This window comes from Haliotis rufescens, unplaced genomic scaffold, assembly GCF_023055435.1.
Source record: "Haliotis rufescens isolate VD_foot unplaced genomic scaffold, xgHalRufe1.0.p SCAF_2, whole genome shotgun sequence".
NCBI classification, from domain to species: Eukaryota; Metazoa; Mollusca; class Gastropoda; order Lepetellida; family Haliotidae; genus Haliotis; species Haliotis rufescens.
Window position 1 is genome coordinate 79,232,089 of NW_025963890.1, and position 19,178 is coordinate 79,251,266.

The 19,178-nt window shown below is 42.7% G+C and overlaps 1 protein-coding gene across 1 annotated transcript in view; it reads left to right on the top strand.

Annotated features, from left to right (window-relative positions):
* The window catches only part of LOC124123593 (trifunctional enzyme subunit alpha, mitochondrial-like), a 64,074-nt gene that overhangs the window by 5,756 nt on the left and 39,140 nt on the right, over window positions 1-19,178 (top strand). The window contains exons 2-3 of the mRNA XM_046486798.2: window positions 1,076-1,120; window positions 1,919-1,989. Coding sequence (XP_046342754.1) covers window positions 1,076-1,120; window positions 1,919-1,989 — 116 coding nt within the window. The remainder of the gene's footprint in view (window positions 1-1,075; window positions 1,121-1,918; window positions 1,990-19,178) is intronic.

The following is a 19,178-nucleotide window of genomic DNA, read 5'->3' on the forward strand; positions in this document are numbered from 1 at the left end:
TACATAAGTAAATTAAAACCTAATTAATAAAACATCAATATATACAGAACTAGTATCTACTACATAAACATGATTGAATACAAGCTTGAAAAGATTAATATACTTATTTCTTTATCTGACACTAATGACATACAATCTGTTCAGACCTGCTAGATCCTAAGTGGAAAAGTAACATTTATACACCTGAGGACAAATATGGTAGCCCTATCCTTATTATTGACCATCATACAGTCAGTATGAATCTATGAAGTTTACCTTTAGCGCTGCAAACAAATTGCTTTCTGCTGTAACCATGGTAACATGTTGAAAGAAAACAAATATAAGCGATATCTTATATTACATAATCATTTAGACATCCTTGTAGCTGTGATTGATATATTGTGGCATCTTTGAAGTATTTTTAATCATTAAAATTATTAAGTTAACAGATGACCACATTAGTGACAATGATGCACTCAAAATCAATCAAGCCCTATTTCATATCATGGTAAGGAGCAACATCCAAATATGTCTTGAGTAGTTTCCATCAATCTACATATGACAGTTTGATATTATGTTATGTACAGAGTTTATTGCCCCTTAACTTGAAACCTGATTTTGTAACGTGAATGGTGAAACCAATATACAAATTAAAGGATGCTATTCTGGTCTATTGAGCCAGGGCTACTGCCTGTTTGCATCCCTGCCCTTGTGACCATGTTAAGAGTGTCCTGTTCTGTCTCCCCTGTTTCCCAACTCTTGACATATTTGGAGAGATGTAGGGGTATCCTATAAGGTGTAAGGGATTAATGGAATCCTCCAAGACCACGTGACAGCTGTACCAATTACATTGCCTTGTTCGGTGCTGTTCAAGGCTTGAGTGGTATTCTGGCAGTTGGTGAGTAAAGAGGAAAATGTTTAACTTTATGGATAACAACTTCTGGTTTATTGCATTAGCAATGTTTTGATGAAGATGCTTATACTGTTGACTTGCTACTCATCGATGGCTGTACTAATCATGTAGATAATACTGTAACTACTGTTACAGATTGAGCATGTTGATTGCACTTTTTCTAGAGTCAAGTTCACTTTTCAGGAGACAAAGAATGCAGGCTGCTGTCCACTTCAGCTGCGATGTGTGGTAAGCCATTAGTGACTGAATATCAAAGAATAATGACAAAAAGATATTTGTAGTTGATTTGAGTTACACCAGACAAAATGTTGCATCCTATGTGCATCCAATTTGAAAGCCTGTTTTGAATGCAGTTTGGAATAGTGCCCCAGCATGTCATGTCGGTCATGAGAGTTGTAAGAGGTCACCAAATCAGTAGTCAGGCCCAGTGTCTTGGTTTATTGAGTGTCTTCGAACCCAGATGGTGTGGATTGTTCCTCACAATATCAATCACTAGATTGTCTGGTTGAGACTTGAATAATGCAGGCTACCCTTATACACCTGGAATACTGCTAAGGCTGAGTGACGTGTAAAAACAAACAAACAAATGTAGATTGAGAATGACCGCAGATGTTACATAGAAAGTTCATTGTGTTAGTAGTGGATTTTCTTCAATCTAACATTGAAGTCCCCCTCTCTTATAGGTGTAAGGCTGATGCAATGATATCAGTAAAGTTCTTGAAAATCAAGTTTAGGAATCAAATTAGGTTGCATCCCAAGGAGACCCCAGGATCAGTTATTACTTAACAAACCTTGTAAATTCCTTGGTTGATGTAGGAAGTTATCATCATCATCATCTGAAATAGCTGACACTGGTGAAAGAAAGAGCTTGCCTCTGTTTCATGCATGTATCAACAAACTTAATTTTATGTGAAGGTAAAAAATTGCTTGCCCTCAATTCTTTAGCTTGAAATATTTTACCCAACATATGCTGAGTAACTTATTTGAAATTCACAACATTGTATCTTTATTTGTTTTTTGTTTTAGCAAGGAACCACTTCAAAATTGATGTGAAGAGAGATGTGGCTGTTGTACGGATTGACAGTCCAAACTCCAAGGTAACCATGTACTGCGAGTGTTCACATTTAGTGTGTCACTTACTCAAACCTGTCAACCCCTCATCATGACAATGTGGGAGATTTGACTTCAAAATGGGGGAGATTTGCCTCCAAAGGGGGAGATTTTTAAGATAGTGAAGATAAGATAATGTCCAACTTTTATTTTTAATAATGTTACAAAGAAAACCAAATATTTTGAAACAATAAATAATCAATAAGTTTCTTATACGTACAGCTTGCTTAATTTCCGTTTGCATTTTCCACCTCCAAAAATAAACCCAGCACAATCTACCCATATAACTTTCGTTCAAAGATCATCTCAGATAAACGCAAACAGATATTGAAATTTCACAATCGGTAGCTTGACCAGTTGACGACGTGTTCAATCTGACCAGTTGTCAGGCTTCGTTACGATGCAGGTTTTCTGAGTATTTGTCGCGATGTTGGTTACAAAATTCGCCAAAGAAATATCAAATGCATTTATCCTGACGCAACATCATCGCCCTTAGTTTCAATAAGATATACTGGTTTTCTTCTGTCTGCGGTAGTCTGTTGACAGTCCCATTACTTCGCTTCTTAAATTTCCTAGAAATGTTCACGTTATTCCATTCCAAGAAATGTATGCCATATTTGGAAGTACTATTACGTTTTACTACAATTTATGAATGAAATGAGTCTCGTTGTCGTTGTTGACCTTTCTGACCTTGACGTGTATTAATCTCATTGGTTGACTAGTACTGTTGTATGCAAATTAGATTGCAGATCTGGGACGCAAGCAAACTATTAGCCAATCAAATCGTGTAAAATAATCACATGATACATTCTCGCAAAATTTGATAAAATTCTGTTTTGATATTTTCTGTGCACACACGTCACGATGTCAGTCAAAAGGAAATTTATAAGTTTCACTTTAAACTTTGACTTTGAAATCCTAGCTGTGAGGAAGCCTGATCGTGTACCTCATTGTTATTTCGACTACCGAATCAACCAATCACGCATAGTGTTGTTTCTGAAGACGGCGCTTGCAGGACATATTTTGTTTTCATTTCCAAGATTTCAATGACGTAACTTTGAGGTATGTTGATGTTTTAACAAAGTTTCTGACAAATCTGATAACCAATAAAGTCATGTATAACTAGACAGGCCATATGTATCTACGTTCTTAAATTATGGAAGAATAAACACGCTAAGAACATGAAGACAACAGTTCATTTCATGAAGTGATGAATACTTGGCTGATTTTTCATTTCAAGTTCAACCCTTCAGGCACCTGTTAGGACTATCCGAGTTTTCTTAACAGTTTACATTGTTCAATCGTTCACCATATGAATTAAATTACCATTTGATTACTGGACAAAGGCCCATCTGGGTCCCCCTGCGGGTGGCTGTGATAAGGGTCGCTAATCCGGGAGCCTACCGGACAGATCAGGACGTAAACTTCCCGTTCATTGTTTTCACTCACGGGACAATGAGGCGATTTTTTTTAAATAATGAAGAATTCTGTTTTGCGGGAGAAATAGTCCATCTTGCGGGAGACTGGGAGATTTCATCAAATTGCGGGAGTCTCCCGCAAAATGTGGGAGGGTTGACAGGTCTGCTTACTGAGGCTGCACATGCTGACAATGCATGAGTGTAGTAAAATTATTAAAATCCTATTGTTACTCATTTTCTCTCATTTTCTCCCTTAAAACAGTGTGAAAAATGGTTCTAATTTAATTTGAAATCCCTTTATCCTGCACTGAACGGATATGCATAAACATCAACTCGTTCTGGTGCCCTTTGATTGTGAAGTCACAGATGAATGGTCGGCCATTTTGTCAGTGAGCATTGTTCCTGGTCACAAGATAGAGTTTTCACTCTTATCCTTGTATATTTAGTTCATTGTCAAAAATGTTGCAAACACTGCAGGGTTAGAAATTGGCACTAGTCCTGTAGTCCTTGCCAAACTGCCCAATAGTTAAGGTATCATAAGTGTAGTAACGGGCAAGGCTCCGGTGAAGACAGCAAACACAGAACAGGCTACTGGTGTGTGAGATGACAGCTGACTTTATTTGCAACTAAGCTAGTTGTTTCTGAACTCTGCAAATATGTATAAAAATACAATGAAAATATCTAATAGATGAAATAAAACAAACATATCACATAGTATCAACACACCAATGCATAATCAGCTCATCCAATTTAATATGCTATGCATACTATAAACATTATTTATACTTGATATTTTACATTAATGTATCAAACATGCTGAGCAGTAGTTACACTTACCCTTGTGGTTTTAAGCCAAATTACATCTAAAAATACTTAAGACGGTTACATAAATACCGCCTCTACAAATTGCCATGATATAAACATAATAATAACACAATATACTCAAAATATACACATAACTTACCACTGTGTGGCAATGAGCTGGCAACTATGTTACCGTTGGCAGATCACAGATATTGTAACATCGATTGCCATATTCTAGAAAAATCTAAACAATAAGGCCGCATAAGAAAAAAGGAAATGGCCAATAAAATTAAGAATATGTAAAATGTCCTTTTCATATGTATCCATTCAATCATAATCTACATACATACATTACATACTGCATTCACACATGCAGTTAGATGGTATTTAAGTAATGATTAATAGTTAAATTTTTTACTTATCCTGCATTACTCCTTAATGCATTCATTGCTTACCTTGCGACAATAAAACTGGGACAGCTAACCGGCGATGGTCCTTGGGTGAATGGCTCTGTTCCGTAATCCCACTTTTACATCCCGCCGTCGCTGTCCCTGTGACCTCACGTGACCAAAGGTCAACTCTTCACATCACTGCCTGTCGCGACATAGCTAGGACGTTTCCAGCGGAGCTCTCGTTTTTTGGATTTATTTAGACCTTCCAATTCGTATACCATTCCAAAATTCTTCTGCGATGGTTGATGTATTCTTTTCATATTACTTTCAACATGTTGTGAAGTTGTATTTGATGTTTTGAGGCGGAAAAAAAGACGTGTCTCTTTTTTTCCCGCCACGTGCTATCTGTTCCCCGCCATGTTGAATTGTGTTACAATTGTTTGCTTGGCAAAGGTAGTCAATTGTTTACAATTATCGGCTAGGTATGTATGACATATTTCATATGTTGTTTTCAATACTACTAGCTTTGGCTGTTCATTGGGTTGCGTATATTCAGGCATTTATACACTTTCAACTCGTTCCAAAATTTGCCGAGAAATTATCTACGGCAGTAAATTCCAGTCCCGTTTTCTTCTAGTATATTATTGCGTAACTTATGCTTGCGTGTTGTACTAATTGTCGTGGAAAAAAATCTATTCAAGATCCTCACCCACGTTGTTTGTCGTGAACACAAATTTGTGCACCAAATTCTAAATGTGTTTTTTGTATAAACCTCTATCCAACGAGTTTCGCGAGGTATAGGCAAGTTACTCACAAACGTATTTTGCAGCAATCACGTCGTGAGAAAAGGAAAATGTCTCTATCGCTATCGCGAATGAGCGAGGGACAGGATTCGATCATTACGACGCAACCTTTATCTTTGAAGGATAATAGGTCGGCCGTTACTGTCACCGCGGAGGTGCACATGCCACCGGAATCTTCTCTCCCGGAGAATGTTGGGCGTATTATAATTGCACCTAATTTGCAGTCTTTGGAGAATTCTACATCTGTTACGTCTGCAGACAGTGCGCCAGCGTCTCAAGATGCGTTGTTGGGGGTAGCGCCAAGCCAAGCTAGACTCAAGTCTACTCCATTGAGCATTGCGTCTCATATGCCTGCGCCGAGCGCAGCCAAGCCCTACTACCCAAGCGCTTCTACAATGACATCAGCCTAAGGGCTATCAGCGTATGATATTACGCAAGCAGCGCACGATCAGCTTAGCGCTGTACCAACGTATCCAGCGCAGCAGATGCAAGCACAGGCGCCTATGCCAATTCCAAACACTAATTGGATGCAAAATGTTCTATAATCAATGTCAATTTAACTGTATCCTGCGCCTACGCCTACGCCTACGCCTATGCCTACGCCTATGTCTATGTATCAGACACCTGCATCAACTACATCTACGGCACATATTTTACCGCCTACTCCAGTGACTAATGTGTATAACACTCCTATTATGAGTCATAATACAGTACATTCTTCGTTGTGTAGTACCAGTACACCTGCTCGTACTTGGACATCAACTCATGATTCCTTGTCACCAGGCAGTTCATCTAAGCCCTCGGTCAGAGGTAATATTGCACATCGGAGTAGAAGTCGTTCACCATCAAGACGTACATCGTTTTGATTCATCAGATGGTTCTAATGGTGAGGAGGGAGATTCTGCGAACGAATGGAATACTCACCTTAGCCTGGCTCAAGTACCTGATTGGGTAGCTGACCGCCTCATTTCAGTACCTTCCCCGGGTAGTGGGGTAGATAAAAAAGATACTATTTGGACACATCCTACGTCGATTCCGATTGACCCTATGATGTCAGATATGATTAGATCTTTGGATGAGGACTTCTCCAGGCTCACACTTACGCTGTCATTCAGACCTCCCAGGTTTAGGAAAGATGAATTTCCTATTCATGGCTTTGAGGCAGCAAACCAGGCACATAGTTTGGATGAGGATATACAGAGAATGACAGGCTCGTCAAGGCCTACCACTCTTAAGGTTCAGGATACCAGAGTTGCGTTTATTGAAACAGAAATCCGAAGGGTATTCAAACCTTTATCAGCATTAGCATCGTCTACTCGGGTGGTAGAGCAGGATCTGTCAGAGGATAATCCTAACCGACTAGATCACCTCCAAACTATAGTTGATTTTCAACAGCGTCAGATTGACCATATGAGGAATCATCTTAAAGCTGCGTTGGCAGAAATAACTGTCACTCGGAGATTGGGTTATTTAGCCTTATCTACTTGGGACTCAGAGTTTAAACGCAGATTGCTACGTCAACCTTGGTCTTCCTCATCTCGGTTCAACGAACAGATTTCAGACACGCATGCCAAGGTTTCCAGTTTCGCTAGGGATGAAACAGCACTCAAGGCTTTGGAGCATGTTTCTCAAACTTTTTCCCAGCGATCAGGCAAGTCAGGCAACTACAGGCCTAGACAGGTGCAAGATTCTTTTCGTGGCAGAGGAAAACCCCCGGGTTCTTATCAATCCCGACGTGGTAAATACCACAGTAAGGGAGGTGATAGGAGGGGCAAACATTGAAATGTTAGACAGTCACGACTGGGATCTCCTACCCCCAGTCGTCCCAATTGTCGATACCCCCGTAGGCGGGAGACTGAATCGGTTTTGGAAGAACTGGAGCATCCTCAGGGACGATTATGTTCTCAACATTCTAAGCCACGATTACCAACTAGACATAGAGGTTTTTCCTCCGTTGACCACGGCACCCATTCCAGGGAATTATCCAAGGAAGCAACATGTCCTTTTAAAAGCCAACATAGACTTACTATTGGAGAAAAGAGCCGTAGAGATTATACACACCCCAGCACTAACTCCGGGATTTTATTCTCACATCTTCCTGGTACCCAAGAAGGGCTCAGACAAGATGAGAATGATACACAATCTCTCTGTTTTCAACGAGCTCTATCTGAAGCGTCCACCCTATTTCCGCCTCATTACATTGAGAGTACTCAGAACCAGCATAAAAGCGTTCGATTCGTTGATCAGTATCGATCTACAGGATGCACATCTGCACATACCGATTCATCCCAAAGATCGCAGATTCCTCAGGTCCCAGTTCAATGGGGTCCACTACCAGTGGGCAGTACTCCCATTTGGCATTTCAGTGGCCCCGTGGCTATTTACACGAATAATGAAGCCCATAACTTTGTTTCAGACCGCCTCCGTGCTCTTGTGGTAGAGCGTCCGCCCGGAGAGCGGAAGGTCCAGGGTTCGATCCCGGGCCGCGTCATACAAAAAGACGTTAAAAGATTGTACTTGTTGTTACCCTGTCTGGCGCTCGGCATTAAGGGGCTAAAATAAGGACTGGTCGGCTCGGAGTCAGTATACTGTGTCTGAGTGGGGTATTCATGTTAAACTGCGGCATGGTATCTCAGTGAGCTAGCACTATAAATCGGCATCAGTCCAGACTAGTACAAGCAGCCACACACACACATACACGTGCATGCACGTCGCTATATAAGTGCAATAATCTTGGACGCGACGTTAAACCCAATTTCACCTCACCTCATAACTGTGTTTCTACAGCTGAGGAACATTTGGTTCCAGTCGTACATAGACGACTGTCTCCTGTGTCATCAACACACACCGACCTTAGTATGCCACCGGGAATTCACCAGAAGACTGCTATATCAACTGGGTTGGATAGTCAACGAGGCGAAATCAGAGTTAACTCCATCATCTAGACTCCAGTTCATAGGAGGACTATTTCAAACAGATCAGAACCTCCTGTCGGTCCCCAGGGACAGATGGCACAAGATTTTACGCCTCCTGTCACCTGCTCTTTGTCAACCACGCACACTTCACCAATGGCAAGTGTTGCTAGGGTTACTCACCTCAGCCCAGGACCTAACCAACAGAGGCCGATTACAGTTACGCCCAATACAACAATTCCTGAATCCCTACATCAGGAGTCAGGATCCACTCAGGGCCATCATGCTACCAACGCGTTTGAGACCTTATCTCCGTTGGTGGACGATAGAGTCGAATGTCTTAGGAGGAATCTCTTTATCAGGGTTGTCCCGAATCTACACCTATTCGCAGACGCCTCCCTTCAGGGTGGGGTGCTCACTTACAAGACCAGACAGTCTCAGGGCTATGGTCAAGCGCTCATCGGAAATGGCACATAAACAATCTGGAGTTGAAAGCTGTAATTCTAGCCATATCCCATTGGCAGAATCAACTACAATCAACCCAACACTCCATATCCACAGACAACAGCACTGTGGTGTGGTGCCTGCGCAATCAGGGAACAACACACTCCAACTCGCTACTTCAACAGACATTCAGGTTTTTCCATCTAGTGGATCGGCTGCAACTACAGTTCATAGTTCAGCACATCCCCGGATGTCGAAACATTCTGGCCGATGCTCTATCACGCCCAGACAGGGTAGCACCCACCGAGTGGAAACTTCACACAGAAGCACTCCAATTATTGGTAAGGAAGTTCGGGCAACCAAACATCGACCTGTTTGCAACTTGCCAAAACCACCAACTTTTGACATATGTCTCCCCGTTACCAGATCCGAGGGCTTGGGCGGTGGACGCATTCAGCATTGCTTGGGAAGGAATAAAGGCGTATGCATTTCCGCCACCAGTTCTACTTCCCAGGGTAATACAAAAGATCCAAGAGACAAGAACACTTGCTCTGACTTTGGTCGCTCCCTGGTTGCCAGCGAGAGGGTGGTTCATCGAGCTCAGGAAGCTAGCAGGAAACGATCCACTACCCCTTCCAAAGTGGTCCAACCTACTTATCCACCCTCACAGCAAATTGCCTCATCCAACACCGAACAAATTTCGTCTGCACGGTTGGTTCGTCTTAAAAGGCATTAAGTGCAAAAGGCTATTCGGCTCGGGCAGCAAAAGCTATAACCTTAGCTCATCGTCCCTCTACTAGAGGCCTTTACGATGATAAGTGGGGATCGTTTGCAAGGCAAAAGGTCAAGATCCTACTACGGCGTCACCTCAGTTTTTAGCTGAATACCTCCTACATCTGCGTACCCAGAGACACTTGAAAGGTAGCACCATTACCACGTACTTGGTTGCACTTAACTCAGTGTTGGCCGTTCCGGATAATCGTAAGATTACTAAGATCCCGGAACTACAGGCCTTATTACGCTCATTCAGGCTTGAGGATCAGAAGACCAAGTTCCGCCCGCCTGCGTGGGATCTGAACGTGGTACTTCGAGGTTTGCGAGGACCCCCATTTGAGCCCCTCAATGCATCCTCCTTTTATGACCTCACCAAGAAAACAATGTTTCTCTTGGCATTAGCCACAGCGGCACGGGTGAGCGAATTACATGCAATCGACACCACCCGGGTTCGTTTTGAGCATGGGACGCACAGAGCGGTACATCTAGGGTTGTGCTGGGATTTTATTGCCAAAAATCAATTACCAGGCCAACCTGATCGTTCCTTCACCATTCCACCACGATTGTGGGCAGTGAGGATGAGGGTGAACTTCTATTATGTCCGGTACGGGTACTGCGAATTTTCATCCGCCGTTCCAAGACTAGGCGGGGCGGATGGGTAGCCTAGTGGTTAAAGCGTTCGCTCGTCATGCCGAAGACCCGGGTTCGATTCCCGACATGGGTACAATGTGTGAAGCCTTTTTCTGGTGACCCCCGCCGTGATATTGCTGGAATATTGCTAAAAGCGGCGTAAAACCATACTCACTCACTCACTCCAAGACTAGGCGTGGTTCGAGGAAGCGGTTATTTATACCCGTATCTACTACATCCACGTCCGAGGTCAGTCGCAACACCATATCCTTATGGTTACGCGCAGTCATCTTTCAGGCCTATTCGATCGCCAATTTGGATCCACCAAGAACGAATAATCCTGATGAGATCAGGGCATTAGCCTCTACCATGGCCTTACACAGCAGTTGTACTATCAAGACAATCATGGAAGGATGTTTTTGGAGGTCTGACACAGTTTTCGCTAGTCATTATCTTCGCGATGTGACTCTCGAGGACATTGAAGGTGTATGGAGTTTTGGGCCGTTAGCTCAGCAAGTTACCAACCCTCGACGCAAATAATGTACGCACCCTATACAGAGCCTTTTCCTGTTCGGTGTAATCGATCAGATTTCGCCAGGGGAAGACAAGTTATTGTCATCAGAGCTATAATTATATAGTAAGTAAAGATTTGGCTGAGCAGCTCGTTGTCTTTATTACTAAAATGTATAGGGAACTATTCTTTAATTCCCATGTGCAATTGTTTGCCACATTGTAATACCCTACCTTATTAGCATTTTCTCTCAACTTTTCCGCTTAACGGTTTACTGACCAATCTGTGTCATGTTGTCAGGGTGTGAATTATTGAGGTTTCTGTATTGTGAGGATTTCCCACCTCCATACCGTCCGATACAGATGCATTAAGGAGTAATGCAGGATAAGTAAAGAATTTAGTAAAATCTAAATATTTTTTACATTTGTATACTTATCCTGCATTACTACGTTTAAGGCCCACCCGTCGCAGACTTGCCTCCCCACTTTGGCTTCAGAAACCTCAAAAGTATGTTTTTTAAGCTCGGGCGACAGGCAGTGATGTGAAGAGTTGACCTTTGGTCACGTGAGGTCACAGGGACAGCGACGGCAGGATGTCAAAGTGGGATTACGGAACAGAGCCATTCACCCAAGGACCATCGCCGGTTAGCTGTCCCAGTTTTTATGTCGCAAGGTTAGCAGTGAATGCATTAAGAAGTAATGCAGGATAAGTATACAAATGTAAAAAATATTTTGATTTTACTAAATTTGATTATAGATTTAGTTTATATTTAACTAAAGTGTTAAACAAATTAAGAGGGAAGGTATAGAATATCTGCAGATATCGAGATAACATGTATACTTATTATGAAGTACTAGTTTAGGTTTTAAACTATTTTCAGTTTGACATACTATAGATAGCTGTATAAAATATATATAATACCGTATTCGACCCATTAAGCGCCCAGGGCGCTTAAAAAAAGACAGAAGGGGTGGGCGCTTATTGGGACCAATTCAGAGTCAAATTGGCGTAAATTCATCAGTAAGCCTTACCGCATTTTCTTGAGAATAGTGCACACTTTTTTTCCAAAAAACACAGCTGTGTAGAAGGGGGTGCGCATTATACACGAATTAATGAGTTTTGATGTTTTTTCCCCCATGGGAAAGACATTACTGTGAGCACGTAACACCGGAAATACCATGTCAACAAATCCATACTGAAGTTCGCAAATTATTCATGTAATTACACTGTCTGGCTATAAAAAGTGTTCATTGTATATCTGGACTTTTGTTTGTAACTTATTTCTTTAATTTTATTCAAAATTCCTTTTAATATTGTTTTAATCAATTTCGGCGAAATCGTGTGTGAAGCTATCGGAAGATCGCACAACTCACCGTTATTAACAGCAACCACGGTCAGATTACCGCTATTGATGCCTTGAAACGAACTTAAGTTGACAGAGAATGGATACATTTATCATAAATGCCATACTTTTTATTCGTTAAAAGTCATATTTGTTTTTGTTGGACGATTCTATGTCAACACGTAATTCTCGCGATCACGTGCACGGGAGCCTTGACGGTGACTGGTCAGACTGGTTCCATGTAAAAAATAATACCTGGCAATAGCGATCAGCTGCTTCACTTAGGGTTATTATTATTTTAAATATGTTTATTAAAAGCTGCATCTAAATTAACAAGATATTGGAATGTATTATTCCTGATAAAAAAATAGTTTCAGATACAACTTTTGCTGATCCTTGCATTTAAAATCCTGTAAAGTTATATCATTGGGTGTGTCTTGACCTAATCACCGGTAGATTCCAAGAAAACGTGTGTACAGCTGATTGCTGTGTCCGGCTTCGTTTACGAGAAAATGCACATGGTAATCTTAATCCCTGGATATAAAACAATGCCTAGCTGAACAAAAAATACAATTTAAACGGTAAATCAACATAATTCTTGTGAATACCTCACCTCTATCACATCATTGCCATAAATTCCTGTTTATGCTGAGAACCACACTATAAATTTTTATAAATTTTCAACAGACGTCCACTACACTGCCAACATATCCATAGTTGTGAGGGAAACCCTATCCCTTGCCAGAGCGTAACTGCGCATGCGCAAGGCGGGAACCTAGTCATTTCTTTCCTGTGTGTCCTGATGACAACAAGGAAAACACGTGATTGAGTTCCACATACAAGATAGATCGTCTCAAGCTTTATAGACTACAAGCAGAGAGCAGTTCTACTAGCAGAACGGGGGTATAGAAGATCGGAGTCTCTAGTAAGTAATTAGTTAAGAAAAGTGTTGTGGGATGAGATCTTCATCTCATAAGCAGACACCTGTCTGTTCGGGCTGTGGACAACACCAAGCTCCTGGGGATCCTCACTCTAGATGTCTCGCATGCAAGAAAAGCAGCTGTACACAGAAGTCAAGGTGCAGTTATTGCGAGCATCTGTCAAAAGAAAAATTTGACAAGCTCTCCAAGACATGGATCAAAAATCCCGATTTTAAAACGGTCACTAGAGCATCTACATCAAGAAAACAAGTGATTAAGCCCGTGGCGGCCAAAATTAATCACGGGGGTGACAAGCGAGTGTCGCACGAGGGCGCCGTCTCACCTTATGAAGAGAAGAGACCCCGTGGCTCATCCCACTCTCCCAATAATGTTGAGGAGCAGATGCATGTTACCGGTCAAACAGAAAGTGCCTCTAACTTGCATCCGGCAACGTCTGGTACGGTCGATCGTCGAGTTTGGACAGAAACTAACGATTTTCACCCTCTGTCGCGTTCCCCCTTTAACGTAAATGAGTTCACGGAAAGAATAACAAATTCAGATCTAAAAGAATCAGTTAATCAAACCCGGCCTGGCCAATCAGGGATTGATCACGAGAGTAAACAGAGATCTAAGGCTGAATATGGCAGTACACCCTCATACTGCAGACATGTACAAGGTTACGCTGAATCAGACTATGAGGACAGTAGGAGAATTATACTAAGAGAGCAAGAATCTCATAGATCTTCTCCCTACCACGCACATCACAGGGCTCATCGTGAATCACGGTCTTCACACCGCAGTATGCACAGAAATACGCACCAATCACCGTCAAGCCACTATGACATCACCATACAGTTAGGGACCCCATGATTCCCGCACAGCTTGACGACCGGGATTACGATACCCTCAGCCATACGACCCACTCCCAGCCCAGCCAGAGTAGGGGGTGCCGATCTACACCTGAGTATTTAGGCTATGGGGACACTGCTATAGAGGAGGATTATAGATCAAACAATTACTCCCTTAGAGACATCATAGCAGAACTTTATGAACTAATGCCCACCTTAAAACCAGACCAGGACAGTACACCCGTTAAACCCTTGATTGAACGTGCAGGATATGAGGGACCCGATAAGGGGACCGAACCATTCCATACGCTTCCCCCTACGTCATATTTGGATGACGCCATCAAGAGAACTGAAAATCAGTTGAACTTTTCAGTGGGTCCTAGTGCTAAACTGAAGCCTATCTATATTAGATCTGCTTACAAACACATGATGATCCGTTCACACTACAGCCTAGCATTGACGAAGATTACTTCGATCTGGTTAAGAAACCTAACCCCAATATGCGCATTGATATGTCCCAGATCAAGAGCTTAGATAAGGTCAATAAACAAATGATTAATACCAGTTCTTACATCAACTGGTTAGCAGCTGGTATTCGCCATGTCATACCCCCCTACAACCAGAGCGATGATCTTCCCTTAGACACTTCCACGGAGATGACTAGTCAGAAGACGGGATTTATCCACAGCTCATTAGACCACATACTGAAGATGCAGGAAGACCTCCTATCATCTCAAGTATGGATGTCAGCGCAGTTTCTGCTCATGCAAAGAAGACACTTACTACAGCAAGTTCGTCATGTGATGCCAGACCCTTTAAAGAGATCCATGATGTCACAGCCCATTACGTCATCGCAGATTTTCAACGGTAGACTGAAGTCGGTGAAGGAAGCCATTATCTCGTCAACTAACCAGAAATTTCAGGAATCCACCATCTTGTTAGCATCCAAGTTACAGAGACAACCGGCAGTTACTCGACCCCAGCGACAGAGTCCTGGACCCCGACGCGAACAGTCCAATCGGAATTCTTTTCGAGCCTCTACTCAGAGAAACAGATCGTATCAACCCAGGTACAAGAACTCCAGAGTTGATCTTCCCACTTCACAGAGAGGACTTGGCAGATGAAGAGGCAGTTCCCGTAGGGGCCCCCCTCGGAAATGACTCCACCATAAATCTACAGACCCATCCAGATCCTACCGACTTCGCCTGCCCTACGGACAACGAGTTAGTATTAGGGAAGACCAAGGACACGTCTACTCCAAATCCAGTCGAACTAGCCAATCTTACAAACATCGACCCAAGACTACCCAAGTTCAAATCTCATCCTATTCCGGGACCAGTCGGAGGCCGTCTTATGCAGTACGCAGACAACTGGGAGACCATCACAGACGACTCGTGGTTACTCGAAGTAATAAGAAGAGGCTACAAACTTCACTTCTTAAAACGACCAAAACTAGTCATTCATCCTTCTGGACCCCGATTCCAGCTATCAGGACCGAAGCTAGTCGCAGCAGAAGTAGCCATACAAAAATTACTTACAAAAGGAGCTATCAACACCCTAAAGGAGTCAAACACCTCCCTCGGATTCTACTCCCCAGTTTTCCTGGTACCGAAGAAGAATTCTTCAGAGATGAGATTAATAATAGACCTAAAAACTCTGAACAAAGATTACCTGGAAAAACCACCCACATTTCAGATGGAATCTATAAAGAAGTTGAAGAATTCCCTAAGACAAGCAGATTGGATGATAAGCATAGATCTCCAAGACGCATATCTTCACGTCCCGATCCATCCAAGTCATCGTTGATACCTACGATTCGCTGTCAATGGTCAGAGATACCAGTTCAGGGTACTACCATTCAGCATATCCATCGCCCCATGGTTATTCACCAGGATCACCAATCCCGTCATTGGTTTCGCTCATCTAAATCTCATAAGGCTTCATGGATATATCGGCGATTTCCTATCGGTTGATCAGGACAAATCACAAATCAGTCTAAACACAGTGTGTCTCATCCAACTTCTCACAAACTTAGGTTTCCTGGTTCACGCTCAAAAATCAGAGCTAGCACCCACACAGGTCATCACCTACATAGGCGCAAGATTTATCCTCGACAAGGGCATAGTAGCACCCCCAGAGGACAGATATGCAAGAGTACAGAGCATGATTACAAGCGCACTCGATCAGCCCGTCAAGTCGAGACGCTGGTGGATGTCTTGCCTAGGCACGCTCACATCTATCCAAGACCTAACCTACAGAGGCAGGCTACAATTACGGCCATTGCAGATTTGGATGAACACCACCAAGAATCTAGAGCTGGAAGCACTAATCCAACCCCCACAAGTTCGAATCTCAGAACTCCTTTGGTGGCTAAATCGTCAAAATGTCATGCCAGGTATTCCACTAAACTACCCCACCCCCCTACATCAACTCTACACAGATGCATCAGGAGAGGGTTGGGGTGCCCATATGGACGATGCCACCATTCAAGGGAAATGGTCCTCCCAAGACAAAGAGCTACACATCAATTGTCTAGAAATGAGAGCGATATATCTAGCATTAACAGCTTGGCTAAATCGTCTACACCACTCGTCAGTGAAGATCGCTACAGACAACTCAACCGTGGTCGCTTACATACAGCACCAAGGGGGCACAAGATCTCAGCCTTTTCTGAAGGAGGTTACAAGTTTATATGCCTTGGTAAACTCAGTGAGTTGCAAGATCGAAGTAAGACACATTCCGGGCAAGCTAAATATACTAGCAGATTACCTATCCAGGAAAAACAAAATAGTACCCACAGAATGGTCACTACATCCCGAGGTGTTCAAGTGGATAACCCAGATATGGGACACTCCAAACATAGATCTATTCGCCACATGTCTCAACAACAAACTACCAGTCTACGTCAGCCCAGTACCAGACCCACTAGCACTCCAAGTCGATGCACTCTCCATGGAATGGAAGGGAATGTTTGCTTACGCGTTTCCCCCATGGGCTCTCCTAGACAGAGTACTGAAGAAAATAGAGGAAACGGATTGTGTCATAATCCTCATAGCCCCGGCTTGGCCCAAAAGGGCTTGGTTTCCGAGACTTCTACAACTCCTGCTAGAAGTACCTCTGAAACTCCCAGTACGTCACAACCTATTGAGACAACTAAAGACGGACATATTTTACGGCCGCCTCGACAACCTCCATCTTCACGCTTGGAAATTATCTCGGATAAGATGCAAGCCGCCGGTTACTCTAAATCAGCTGCACGAAGAGTGGCTAGCTCATGGAGACCAGCCTCATCTGCCTTATATAATAACAGATGGGACAAGTTCGTCGAATGGAGAAGAGGAAAACAGTTACATGGAGATATAACGATACCTATAGTAGCCGAATTCTTGATCCATCTCAGAAACGACAAGAAATTACGACACGGCACTATCGAAGGATATAGATCAGCCCTGTCATCAGTATTACAACACGATGACCTATCTATAGGTACCCATCCAGTACTAAATCGACTTATGAAGTCTTTTGTCCTGGAAGATATAAAAGTACCACGTACCTTCCCTAAATAGGATCTATCTAAAGTATTGTCGGCATTGATGAAAGCACCATATGAACCCATGAGTACTGTGACATTACTATCAGTCTCCAAGAAAACTGCTTTTCTCCTAGCCATGGCTACGGCGGCTCGCGTGTCAGAACTACACGCTATTGACATCTCCACTGTAACTAATACCCAAGAATGGAAAGCAGTGTCGTTCAGATCACTCCCTGAATTTATTGCCAAAAACCAGTCGTCAACCTTTTGGCCCACTCGGACACAGGCAATACACAATACCAGCCCTAAGTAAAAGTGTGGACTTCCCGGACAGATTGCTTTGCCCCATAAAAGCCTTGAGATATTTTATTACAGCAACTCAACCCCACAGAAGGCAGAGAAAACGTCTATTTATCTCTTGCAAGCCCTCGTCAGAAAAGGACATCACAAAGGGCACTGTAGCGGGATGGCTAAAAACAGTTATCACAGATAGCTATAAAACGGCACAAATCTCCACTCCGATTTGGGGTAGCTGCAGACCTCACGAAATCAGAGCACTGGCAACAAGCCTAGCCACATGGAATACTGCATCCATCGAACAAATCGTGTCCCACAACACATTTTCAAACTTTTACTTACGAGACATACAGACCGATCTAAATGGACTATACACTCTGGGGCCCTTGGTGGCTGCCCAGGTTATAGTCACCAAGTAACCTGTTCCCTCCCTCTTCCAGGAAGGGAAAAAAGAGGGGGGGGGGGTGAAGATTTCAGAAGTACCTCATGAACTCAGGGTCAGTTGTATTTTGTTACTGGATTGCGCTATTGAGTTAGTAAAACAGGGCAAATGACAACACTGAAATCAGAGATCGAAGGATTAAGTGATATACGGTAATCTACATGATAGGACCATCAATGTACTACCACCGGAAGTGATGTCATAGGAGTCATCACACCGGAATAACGTTAAGATACGTTAAATATCACTATCCAAAAAGGGCATAACGGTAAACTACGTCATAAGTGATACGGGAGAATAGTGACACCGGAAGTGACGTCACATATAACATCAACACCGGAAGTGACGTCACAGATGACGTCATCACAGGAAGTGACGTCACTAAATGTCTAAGTATCACAAGGGAATATACATATACCCTTCACATGACGTCTTGAAAATTCTATATGTTTAAGTCTTGTAAGTAGACTATTAGACACATCCGTTTTAAGACCCTTTTTGGCATATAATCCTTGGTTTTACTACTCCACTAGCCAAATATCTATGGGATGCTAGATACCAGAACCCGCCGGTCCCTCTGGTGTATACTGGCACTGATGTGATAGAGGTGAGGTATTCACAAGAATTATCAAACAATAGTTATCATTGTGAATAATTCTAAGAATACCACCTCTATCACATCAGGAATTAATCCCTCCCACCTCCCCAAATATCTGCATCTAGTTGATGAGAGTAATGGGTTGAAAGAAGTGACTAGATTCCCGCCTTGCGCATGCGCAGTGGCGCCTCTGGCAAGGGATAGGGTTTCCCTCACAACTATGGATATGTTGGCAGTGTAGTGGACGTCTGTTGAAAATTTATAAAAATTTATAGTGTGGTTCTCAGCATAAACAGGAATTTATGGCACTGATGTGATAGAGGTATTCTTAGAATTATTCACAATGATAACTATTGTTTGATGTCTGGTGGTTTTTTTATCTCAAATTTCGAATTTGTACTGACGAAGTACTGCGCATAAAATTCAAAGTCACAAATATCTAAAATAAACAGAATACAGTCATGCCCCGCTTATACGGACTTCAAATATCCGGAAACCTCGGTTCCCGG